The sequence below is a fragment of the Pinus tabuliformis genome, chromosome J, assembly GCF_031772625.1.
Source record: "Pinus tabuliformis cultivar Carrire ecotype Pingquan chromosome J, CPIR1, whole genome shotgun sequence".
Classification (NCBI taxonomy): Eukaryota; Viridiplantae; Streptophyta; class Pinopsida; order Pinales; family Pinaceae; genus Pinus; species Pinus tabuliformis.
In genome coordinates, this window is record NC_142295.1 from 584,700,842 (window position 1) to 584,713,089 (window position 12,248).

At 43.8% G+C, this 12,248-nt stretch overlaps 1 protein-coding gene across 3 annotated transcripts in view; it reads left to right on the forward strand.

Moving 5' to 3' along the window:
• The first annotated feature begins 207 nt into the window (after positions 1 to 207).
• Positions 208 to 12,248, forward strand: part of LOC149228337 (uncharacterized) — an 84,337-nt gene continuing 72,296 nt past the window's right edge. Inside the window, exon 1 of one of the 3 annotated variants that reach the window (XM_089378158.1) lies at positions 208 to 1,165. In XM_089378158.1, the coding sequence (XP_089234284.1) occupies positions 942 to 1,165 (224 nt within the window). In that variant the 5' untranslated portion in view covers positions 208 to 941. The remainder of the gene's footprint in view (positions 1,166 to 12,248) is intronic. The other 2 variants (XM_089378157.1, XM_089378159.1) reach the window with 2 other exon arrangements.

Sequence of the window (12,248 nt, forward strand, 5' to 3'; positions counted from 1 at the left end):
ATTCGCTGGTTGGATCGTTGACCGGACTATCTCGTGTGTATATCCATAGCGGGACCGGTTGAAATGCCGCGGGAAGCTGGACAACTGGCAGTCATCCGTAGGGTGAACGATTGATTTCCGAGAGGAGAGGCAGAGGTGTATTTACCGGCGAGCAAGATCTAAAGAAAAAACAAGAACAAAAGTTACGGTGCGGACCTCACGGTTCTATACATGTCGCTTTATCTGCAATTATTTTGTTTTCGCCCTGGCAGACATTTGGGTTAAACCCCAACATCTGTGGACGGATAGATTGTCGCCGTTGATCTTGATCAGCCGTGAAGGCCTCTCGAGATACGCCGGCTTTAATGTCGAGGTCATGGTATAGAGAAACATTACATAGATTTGGATTGTATTTGCACAGCGCCAAGGTCTCCAAGAAAATTATAGGTTAGATGGAATGGAATGTGGTTATGGAAATTAGAATGACAGCGTACAGAGCGTAATTTGGTCGGCAATGACGGCGGATCGAGGCAGTGCTGGGTTTTGCGAGGCGATTGGCTTTTTCTGGTGCTTTTTTGGATGAAGGTGGCAGGTTTCCATGCTTAATTCGAGGCGTAGAGGGTTTTGGGGGCTGAAACTGCTGTGAAATGAAGGGTTTGCGCGATATTCTGGTGCGTTAGCGGTTTTCTTTATGCTGTTTCTTGGGGTTTGGAAGTTTGTGCGCTCAATTGTGATCTAAGAATCGCTGGGATAGGGTTTCAGGCGTCAGGGTCAGGGTAAGTGCAGATTGGAAGCAGTGTTCTGACTTTCTTTTGTCCGATTGTGCAGTCCAGGCCTGTGGTTTGGAGTAGCTGTGTAGGCGCGCGTGGTGATCAGCCGGAAAATTAGCCTTGTTATTGATATAGGATGCCTTTTTTTTCAATTTAAAAGTTAGGCGTTTAGTTTTATACACATATACAGAAATGGAAGCCACGAGAAGCTGGTTTCAGCGGTTTCAACCGAAATCAGACAGGCATAAAGCGGCGATGGGGAAAAAGAAGGAAGGGGAAAAGGGTAAAGATGGCCCCAGACCAGCTCACGACGAAGCTCCCTCAAACATCACTAAACAGAAAGTAGCTGCCGCCAAGCAATACATAGAGAACCACTATAAAGCTCAAATGAAGAATTTGCAGGAGCGCAAAGAGAGGTGGGTTTCCAAAAACTTATTTGGATCTGCATTTGATTTCTATAAATTTCATTACTGTGAATCTGGTAATTCATTTCAAGAATTATATTCCGAATTAGCTCTCGCAATGTTTGCATGTACACTTGTCTTTCTGAAGGCCTCAGGATAGCAGAATAACTTGAAGTGAAAGGATTATGATAAACGTCATGGTTTTGGACTTTGATTTGAGGAAGAATGACGTTCTTGATTCGTATTTATTGTGAATGAATTGTCGTGTTCCTCAATCCCGCGGATGCTTTAAAAGGCCTCCAACAAATCTTTGTTTTTAGAAAGTTTTTTTAAAATATAAATAATTTACAAATGTAGAGTTCAGGACTACGATTGCAGTGACATTCTTCTATTTTAATTCTCTGTCCTGATAAAATAGATAATTTATTAATGCAGACCCTTGGGACTATAATTGCAGTGAAACTTTGTTATTCTGTCTCTCTATCCTGATTAAAATCCTGTTAAATATACTAATATTATCCTAGTCGCTATGTCAACGACTCAGTACTGCCCACAGATATAAACAGCTAACTGCCATTATATAGATACAACGAAAACAGGCCAGACAGGGACAACCAATAGACTAAAGATATGAGTGAAGGTTCCAATAGCAAACCCTTCCAGAAATTATCAAGATTTCAGAATTTGCTGGATCAATTTTTGGAAGTGCTTCCACGTGACCCTTTAATGAGCCTGGATTTTTTTAATAATAAATTTTTATCCCATGCATAATTCGTCTGTATTGTGCCCTGCTCAGCTGTCTTCTGCCTTATTTCTCCATGGGGCTAACCTTCTTACAAAATAACTCTTTCATCCATTTCATTTCCTCCTTGATTCTTCTTTTGCATTTGTTTAGATTTCAAATTAGATTCTCACCAGTAAAACATTTATCAGGAGATCTACAGCCTGTGTATAAGTTCTTTACATGCTCATCAGTCCCTGCCCAATTGTTATTTTTCTTGAAACTCTGCAACTACTTAGATGAATTTCTGAAAGCAAGGGATCTGAAAAACTGAAGCCAAATTTACTTTTACCAAGATACAGAGTTTCTTAACAATCATTAAGTAGCTGAAAATGATGTTATCAGAACCAGACTGGTCATCGAACTGCTAAAAAAACCAGAATGAAAAACCGATCAACCAAAAACACAAAATATTCAAATTTTAAAGAAACACATATATATTCACATGCATCCATATGAATCCAAACCATTTATACACAATGAAGCAAAAGTTCTCATTTATATAGTATGTAAGGGTGCACATAACCAAAATAGCACTGAGTGTAATCCATCTCTAAATTGAAAATACATCAACAAACAAGCTCCACATGGCCTCTAGCATCCAAAAAAAACTTGCTAGAGCAAATACCTACATATCATCTAAATCATTGCCTATATTGGGATCTTTGTCATCAATATCACCCTTTTAGCATAAGATTAAAATAACATAGCAAGTCAAGTCAAGATTTTGTTTGAGCGATGGGTACTTCTTTTAGTAGGCCCATGACAGAGGAGTTTGACAACCAATGGCACTAACATCAAGGTACATAGAGGGCTTGGTGCTCTTGATTAAATATTAGTTCCATACGCTTGTACATGACAAAATCTAATGGAGCGTTGCAATCCCCCCATTCCTAAAATCCCGGAAAAATGTTAAGTTTGCTGGAATTTGAGTGAGACCTAAAATTCTACTTTCTCCATATGAAGTTCAATGAGGTCAGAATCACTCTCAAACTTTAACGAATATCACTTTTACTTTAAGAATTTAACATTACCATGAATTGCATAATATTACTAGTGTAATATGGTCAAATATTAGGCTTCCTTTGTCATAAATCATTGTTTTTTGGAAAAAAATTCCATTCAAATGGTCCTTCGCAACAACGTACAAAACGGTCGGTTTAGTGCCAAACTGGACAATTTAGAACTGAACTGACCGGTTTTGTACAAGAATAAGCCGATTCGGTACTGAACTGGCCAAAAGCGGTTCAGGTCACTCGATATGAACTGGTTTTGGCCTCAAACTGGTTGGACTGGTTATTTCAGACCGGTTCGGTCCAACCCTGATAACACTGGCAGAAAACACTAGAGATAAAAACACACGTACACAAATTGACACACTTTTTTTACCTAGGAAACCCAAAGGGGGAAACTTGCTTTCTTTGTTGTGGTATTTTATTGATTGTTCTTTAAGCAATTGGATCTATTACAATTCACCCTGTAACTGCAACCAACAATTTGTCACTAAGAAATAGTCTCGACCCGCGGGGAGAATCTCTGATCCCTGCACCACTATCCTTGCGCACAAGCTCCTCAATTCTGCGCACTCCACACACAAACTATTGATCTCTCAAGAATGATAAATCTTGTGCTTTCGTCCTCCTCTATATAGATAGAATTCGAGCATGCAAGAAGGTCTAGTTCGATTTAGAATTTCAAGTTGTGATTGTGAGTTAATTGAGAGTTCTACTTGTTCTCTCTCCAATCATCACTGGAGTCAAATTGATGAAGACTCCACGTAATTGAAGCTCCAACAATACGCATATAACTTTAATGACCATTCTAGTAAACTGGAAATCAACTCATCGTAACTGAAGTTTATCTCATGAACTCGCATCCATGCTAGAGAAGGACTATCTTGAGGTCTTCATTGGCTAAGGCACAAGCCATAAGACCTTCCACACTGCATTTTCAACACTCCCTCTTAGCAAGGAAGGGATTATGTACAACTCCCAACTTTTTTTTTGGGCTGTGGTTTACGGACACCCTGGTCAACGGGTGGCGCTACGTCCACGGAAAAATTTGGGCTGATCGACCCCGAAGGGAATCTAGCCCTGTGGCCCACTAGCTAGGCCTAACCCCAAGGGCTTCGGGGAGAATGGACCTTGTGACCTCCCGATGGCGAGGCACTGATTTTGACCAATTGAGCTAACCCTTGTGGCTAGTACAACTCCCAACTTATTTATGAAATAGGTGAAATTGCCTCCTTGCCAATGCCTTGGTCAAGATTTCTGCTGTCTGCTCCTTTGTTGGAATATATGGTAACTTCACTACCCCTTTTTGTACATAGTTCATGAGATAATTGGTACCTGATCTCGAGATGCTTGGAGCGATTATGAATCATTGGATTCTCAGAGAGCTTAATGCAACTCTAACTGTCACAATGTATCACAACAGGCTCCATCCCCAACTTGAAAAGTCCCACAAGCAACTTCCTCATCCAGATAGCTTCACACATTGCCAAAACCATGTACTTGGTCTATGCTAAACTGAGTGCAATTGATCTTTGCTTCTTGCTAACCCAGGAAATAGTTGCTGACCCAATGTTGAAGACACAACCTGAGGCACTCTTTCGATCTGTGGAGCTCCCTACCCAATCTTCATCCGTGAAGCCCTCAGGCCTCACTTCATCAACCTGTATGTACCATAATCCATAATCTGCCATGCCTTTGAGATACCTCAAAACATGCTTCACAACAACCCAATGAACTCTGGTCAGATCTATCATGAACTGACTCAACTGGTTCACTGCAAAGCATATGTCAGGTCGCGTGTTAACTCAGTACGTCAACGACTCGATGAGCTGCCTGTATAATGTGGCATCTACTCACTCTGCTCTACTAGTGTCCACCTTCCTCCAGTTTGTGACTAGAGTCGTGATCATGGGACCACAATCTTGCATATGAAACCTCTCGAGGATCTTTGTAGTGTACTTCCCCTGCCCCAAGAAGATTTCCTCATCACCTTGCCATAACTCTAGCCCAAGGAAATAGTGCATAAGCCCTATGCCCTTCATCTCAACTTCTCTTGCAAGATCTGCCTTGCAATCCTGAATCAAGCTGTCTACTCCATTTAAGAGAAGATCGTCAACATAGAGCACTAGAATGAGCAGAATCCCTCCAATCGTGTATTAGTATAGGTTGGCATCCGTCTCACTCTTAGTGGGGCTCAATCCTTGAAGGTAGCTATTAATGTGAGTGTACCATGCTCTCAGTGCCTGTTTGAGCCCATAAAGATCTCTCTTCAGCAAACAGACATGAGTGTCTCTATCGAAAGTCTCAAACCCCTCTGGCTGCTCCATATAAATCTCTTACTCAACCACCCCATTGAGGAATGATGTCTTCACATCCATCTGGTGGATCTTCCACCCCATCTGAGCTACAAGTACCAGAATCATCTTTATGGATGAACAATGAGCCATTGGAGCGAACGTCTCATCATAGTCAGTGCCCTCAAATTGCGAGAATCCCTTGGCCACAAACTTGGCCTTGTGCTTCTCCAGACTCCATATGCTCCATGCTTCACCTTGTACAACCAGTGTGAACCTACTACTAACTTTCCTTTTAGTCACAATTTGTTGATTTCTGGTAGCATCGGATGTGCCCTAAGTCTCAAAATTTGCAGGGAGGCTTAGACACATCCATTCTCCAATACCCATAAATCGTTTTGGGAAATTCCACCCGGAGATGGTTTTATTAAAATAATTAATTATTTTTAATGGAGGCCTAAGTTTAAACTTAGGGAATTAAAATAATTAAAGGGTATTAATCTAAACTGTGGGTGAAACTTCTAGAAGAAGACAGAGATCGAGTCCAAATGATCTGAGCTATTGATTAGGATCTAATCTGGGCCGTTGGTTTTCAACTGGAAGATTATAAGAAGGACATCGATGGGCACTTGGAGAACACATCGAATAGAGTTTAGAAGATCGAATTTTTGAAGCAGAGTAGTTGCCAGTGAGAAAATTGAAGTGAGCTTTTGCAGTGAGGGGTAGGGATTGTTCTGGTTGGAGATTTCTCCTGATCCGGGAATACTCAACAGAGGAGGTAGAGAGAGATCCGGGAGAGGCAGCGCAGAGCTAGAAGAGTCTGACGCAGGGCCACGCAGAGGTAGCGTAGGCTGATGCAGAGGCAACACAGAGCCTTGAGGAGATCCAAAATTTGCTGAAGGGATTGATTTTTGTAGATAGAAGTCGGGGTGTGAGACCGGGAGAGCAGAAGTCAAAATCTTAGAGGCAAATCGATCAGCCAGGAGGAGTGTGTTGTTTGGGGTAGCATCGGATGTGCTCTAGCCATGAAAATTGGTGGAGAGGCTAAGGCACATGAGATCTCCAAGACCTAAAAATGGTTTGGACAGAGTGTACCTGGCTTGGGAGATATTAAAATAATTAATATTTTTAATGGAGTTCCTAAGTCTAAACTTAGGAAAAATAAAATATTAATGGGTATTAATATAAAACTGGGTTAGAAGGGTCCAAAAGTCATGGATCAAGCCAAATCTAATCTTAGCCATTGATTAGAGATTTAGTCTCGGCCGTTGATGGACCAAGGAGAAAAGTATAAGAAGAGGCTTGAGGCTCAGTTGGAGAACACACCAAGAGAGATCAAGAATTCGATTTTCTGGGGCAGGGTTTGTTGAGGAAATCGAGTGAGGGATCTGTGTTGCAGCTGAGGGGCAGTGAATACATATCAGAGAGGCAGAGTTAGTACTAGGAGGATCAATGCAGAGCCAGGAGAGATTGACGCAGAGGCAGCCAGTGGCCACGCGGAGGCAGCCAGTGGGCACACTAAGGCATCTAGGAGCTGCGCAGAGCTAGAGAGGGCCAGCGTGTGAGACGTAAAGGATCTAGGGGCTGACGCAGAGGCTCTAGAAGCTGGCGTAGAGCCCAGAGAGGCTGACGCAGGGCCAGAGAGGCTAACGCAGGGCCTAGAGGTAGCGATGGGAGAATTTCGTGGGACAGACTAAGAGCTGAAGAGCTGGATAGGGTGACGCAGTCCCTATCAAAGTGACGCATAGCAGCAGAAGTTGCATTGTTGTTGTGGGATTGTTCATCCGGTGATTTAGCCAGAATATTTGTCTCCGACTGAGAGGTACTACTGCCGAGGGCATTCTCTGTTGGGTGAGCCATTTCTGGCACCCAAGTTGTATTCTGAAACTGCATAATAATAAAACCCTCTGAATAGCTGCATCGGTTTTCTCGCATTGGGTTTTAACTTTTTCCGGGGACATTAGTCCAAAAACAACATTGTCACTTGTGTGCTTGTTTACTTTCAGTTGATGATCTGTATGTGTTGATACTGTACTTGTATTTATTTTCAATATTTACATGGTAAATAACTTGTTAAGTAATGAACAAGTAGGAAGAAATAAATCAGATAGTACATGGAGAATTTATAACGGGTTAAACTTAGAAATTCCAACATGGTATCAGAGCATAGTTGCAGATCACAAGATAACTGAAGGCATCAGCCGAGCAGAGCAATAGTAGTAGAAACAACTGTCTCGAGTAACAGAAGCTGTTCCTAGCAGAAAGCAACAAGGAAGGGGTGATGCAGAGGGCCTGCGACATCAGCTCGAGCCAGGAGGAGGATCAGTGCAGAGGCAAAGAGGAGCATGCCTGACCTACGCAGTGCCCGGTCATTGTTCTCAGTTAAGAAGGATCAACGCTGTGGCCAGGAGGTGCAGATTTTGCCGGTGCCGGGATTGAGCAGAGCTTAGAGGCTCAATCCTTCAGTTGCTGGGGCGAAGGAAGTTGTGGGCAGTTTGCAGGAGCGAAGGTGGTGGGGTACTGTGATTAGAACAGTACCTAACAGGGCAAGACCAAGGTAGAGGGAGTTGCTGTCGAGGCAGATTTCTAGCCAAGGAATCCGGATCAGTGTTGCAGTTGCACAGATGATCGAAGAGGAGCAACTTGACAGTTGGTAGAAGGATTTCTAGGAGGGAAAACGAGACTCAGAGGGAGTCCAGAAGAGAACTTCTAGACGGGAAGTAGAGAGACTCGGAGGAGTCGACTGAGAACTTCCAGACGGGAAGTAGAGAGACTTAGTAGGAGTTCAACCGAGAACTTCCAGACGGGAAGTAGAGAGACTCAGCAGGAGTCGAACAAAGAACTTCCAGGCGGGAAGTAGAGAGACTCGAAGGAGTCGATAGAAGAGCAACAAGATGGTAGTGAATGGGCTAAGAGATCATGATAGATTGGATGGAGCTTCAAACTTCGTAGTATGGAAGGCCAGGATCTTGTCCATTCTAGACAGGTATTGCATCAAACACTTCGCCTTGAAAATGATAGCGATCCCAGCTGACCCAGCTGAAAATGACAAGTACGAGGAGGCAATGGCGAGGGCAAAGTGCATCATCCTTGATGGTGTCAAGGATCATGTGGTGCCACACATTGCCGAGAAGGAGACCGTAAATGAGATGTGGGAGGTCCTGAAGAAATTGTACTAGCATACTTTTGTGCAGAGGAGGATGTTACTTGAAAACTAGCTGCGGTCATATCAGATTCAGAAGGGAGAGCAGATAGATGTCTTCCTTGGTGGATTGAAGGAGATCCGTGATCAACTAACTTCCATAAGGGTTGCATCGGATCAGGAACTGATGGTGAGGACTGCATTGAATGCAGTCTCAGAGGATTGAGAGGTATTTGCCCAGAGCATACTAGGCAGGGCGAGCCTTCCAGATTGGGAGGAACTGTGGGCGACTCTTCGTCAAGAAGAGATTAGAGGGGTGTCCAAGGCGGGGAGTAGCGAAAAAGGGGTCAAAATCAAGGAGGAAGGAGAAGATGCGACTCTCACATCTGCGGGAAAGCAGGGGAAAAGAAAGAAGAAGGACATCTCCAAGGTCAAGTGCTTCCATTGTGGGGAACTGGGTCACTATGCGAACTAGTGTCCTAGGAAGAAGAGCAAGGGAGAGACTTCTGAGACCAAGGCTACGCCGGCTAAGGCAGAGAAGGAAGTGGAGATTGATGACGACTGCGCCATGAGTGTTCATGCACCTCGAGAGAAGAGGTGGGGAGACATCGAGCTGTAGTCAGACGGACTATAGGCGATGAGGGGGAGGATCCTCGAGGTACCCAACCTCTTGGATTATACTTGGCTACGGGAGCCTCGAAGAGGAGTAGCAGGACTGACAGATGTTGGTAGAGACGAATGTAGATGGAACGACAGAGGGTGCTACAGTGTAGGAGTCCCGGGACAACGTGAGGTAGCAATTCGATATGCATGGAGTTGTTGCAGCAGCGCAGAGGTTAGTAGATTGAGCACTTGTCAACGACAGAGGGAGCTTCAACATCAAGAGTGTTTCTAGCCTGACAGAGATGTCAGAATTGGGAGGATCAGTTACTTACTTCTCAGTAACTGAGTTGCAGTGCAACAATTAGCAGTGGCAGTGCTATGGGCACCACGATGTAGCATGATGAGAGGGGTTGCAGTGCAGATGTAGCACTGGTAGTGGCAGGGCCATGGGTAGCAGCACAGATGCAGAGGGAGTTGCTATACGAATGCAACAGTGGCAGGCCCATGGGTAGCAACACATGATGCAACAGTGCAGAGGATGTTGGGCGGGAGGCCTAGCATCATCATAGGGACCGATGCTAGATGATCAGGGTGATACTCAGTGAGGAGTATTACGCACAGTCCTTGCTAAGAGGGAATGTTGATTTGGGGTAGCATCGGATGTGCTCTAGCCATGAAAATTGGTGGAGAGGTTAAGGCACATGAGATCTCCAAGATCCATAAATGGTTTGGACAAATTGTACCTGGTTTGGGAGATATTAAAATAATTAATATGTTTAATGGAGTTCCTAAGTCTAAATTTAGGAAAAATAAAATATTAATGGGTATTAACATAAAACTGGGTTAGAAGGGTCCAAAAGTCATGGATCAAGCCAAATCTAATTTTAGCCGTTGATTAGAGATTTAATCTCGGCCGTTGATGGACCAAAAAGAAAAGTATAAGAAGAGGCTTGAGGGTCAGTTGGAGAACACACCAAGAGAGATCAAGAATTCGATTTTCTGGGGCAGGGTTTGCTGAGGAAATAGAGTGAGTGATCTGAGTTGCAGTTGAGGGGCAGTGAATACATATCAGAGAGGCAGAGTTAGTACCAGGAGGATCAACGCAGAGCTGGGAGAGGTTGACGCAGAGCCAGCTAGAGGCTATGTAGAGGCAACCATTGGCCATCCAGAGACAGCCAGGAGTTGTGCAGAGCCAATGTGTGGGACGCAGAGGGTCTAGGGGCTAACGCAGAGGCTCCAGAAGCTGACGCAGAGCCCAGAGAGGCTGATGCAGGGCTTAGAGGCAGCGCTGGGAGAATTTCGTGGGACAGATTGAGAGCTGGAGAGCTGGATAGGGTGATGCAGTCCCTATCAGAGTGACGTAGAGTAGCAGAAGATGCATTGTTGCTGTGGGATCGTTCATCTGGTGATTTAGCCAGAATATCTGTCTTTGATTGAGAGGTACTACTGCCGAGTGCATTCTCTGTTGGGTGAGCCATTTCTGGCACCCAGGTTGTATTCTGAAACTGCATAATAATAAAACCCTCTGAATAGCTACACCGGTTTTCCCGCATTTTGTTTTTCTGGGGACGTTAGTCCAAAAGCAACGGTGTCACTTGTGTGCTTGTTTACTTTTAGTTGATGATTTGCATGCGTTGATACTGTACTTGTATTTATTTTCAATATTTACATGGTAAATAACTTGTTAAGTAATTGAACAAGTAGGAAGAAATAAATAAGATAGTACAGGAAGAATTTCTAACGGGTTAAACTTAGAAATTCCAACAGAGTGATGCAAACCCTAGACAGTGTGACGTTGGGTTGACGCAGTGACTGCGCAGAGGCAGCCAGGGGCTAGTCATTCAGTGGCTGGATCAGCCAATAGGTAATCTCACTTATCTCTCTATCAGTTATATTCTCTTTATTGGATAGCTAGGAGGGCATCCAAAGATTTTATTAAGAAATTACTACTGCATAATAATAAAACCCTCAATCGCTGCATCGGTTTTCCCACATTGGGTTTTTCCGAGGACATTTGTCCAAAAATAACTGTGTAGATGTGTTTTGTATTTCCTTCTTGTTTAGTTTCTTGTTTCTGCATTTTATTTAAATGGTGAAGGCTGCAGTGTATTAGTTTCAGTGTTTACTGAAGGAAACAATAAATAATTTTGTTCAATAATTAACAAATAGAAGAAACATAATCAGTTGTTGCAGTAGAAATTTGGGCTTCCAAATTTTCACACAATCTCCTAGACATCGTTCTTCATGATGGAGGAATATTCCTCCACCATGGCATCCTGGAAAACCTGCTGAGAGGCTGCCTCCTCATAACAAGAAGGCTTTGTGTCCAACAACTTAGTCATTAATGCCATATATTTGGTGTACCTCTATGGTTGCTTGCTCTGCTTGAACAAAGAGCTAGGAGTCTCAACTCGCTGATAGGCCTCCTAAATCAACCTCTTGGCCCACTTGGCTCTCTTCCTCCTTGTGCTGGGAGTCATTAACTCAATGGCTGCCTCCACTTGTCCTGGTCTCTCCTCCTCATTTTGTAATGACATATTGACATCCTGTTGTACAACCCGCTTGCTACCTGGTTGAGACTCAATCTGTGATACTAATTGAGGCTCCTGCTTCGGAGTGAGTAGATCCTCCTCAGGTACTCCAACTTGCTCTCATTCCAACACTCCCTCAGAGCTCTGTCCTCCTCAAACCTCACTTCCCGCTTGATAATTGTCTTGTCGAGTGATAGTATATACACCCTATACACCTGAGATGTCTCATTGTAACTCACAAAAATTCCCTTTTCAGCTGTGGGCTCCAGCTTCTTCTTACTCTCTTTAGACACATGGCAGTAAACTTTTGTCCCAAAGATGCGAAAGTGAGAAACATCAGGCTTCTTGCCTGTGAAAGCCTCCTCTGGTGTAACTTGTCCAAGCACCCTCTGCGGACTCTTGTTATGCATAAATATTACACTGTTGCATGCCTTGTCCCACAAAAACAGGGGCAATCCCTGGTCATGTAACATGGCCTTGGCCACTTCAAGTATGTTGCGGTTCTTCCTCTCAGCCACTCCATTCTGTTGAGGGTTATGGGATGCTGTCAACTCTCACCTAAAGCCCTCCTTGGCACACATGTCCTTGAAGGCATTGGAGACATTCCCTGCCATTGTCACTCTTCAATGCTTTGATCTTCTTCCTAGTATGGTTTTCTGCCAAGGCTTCAAACTCCATGAACTTGGAGAAGACCTCCTCCTCCTTATTCATAAAGAAGATCCACGTCTCCC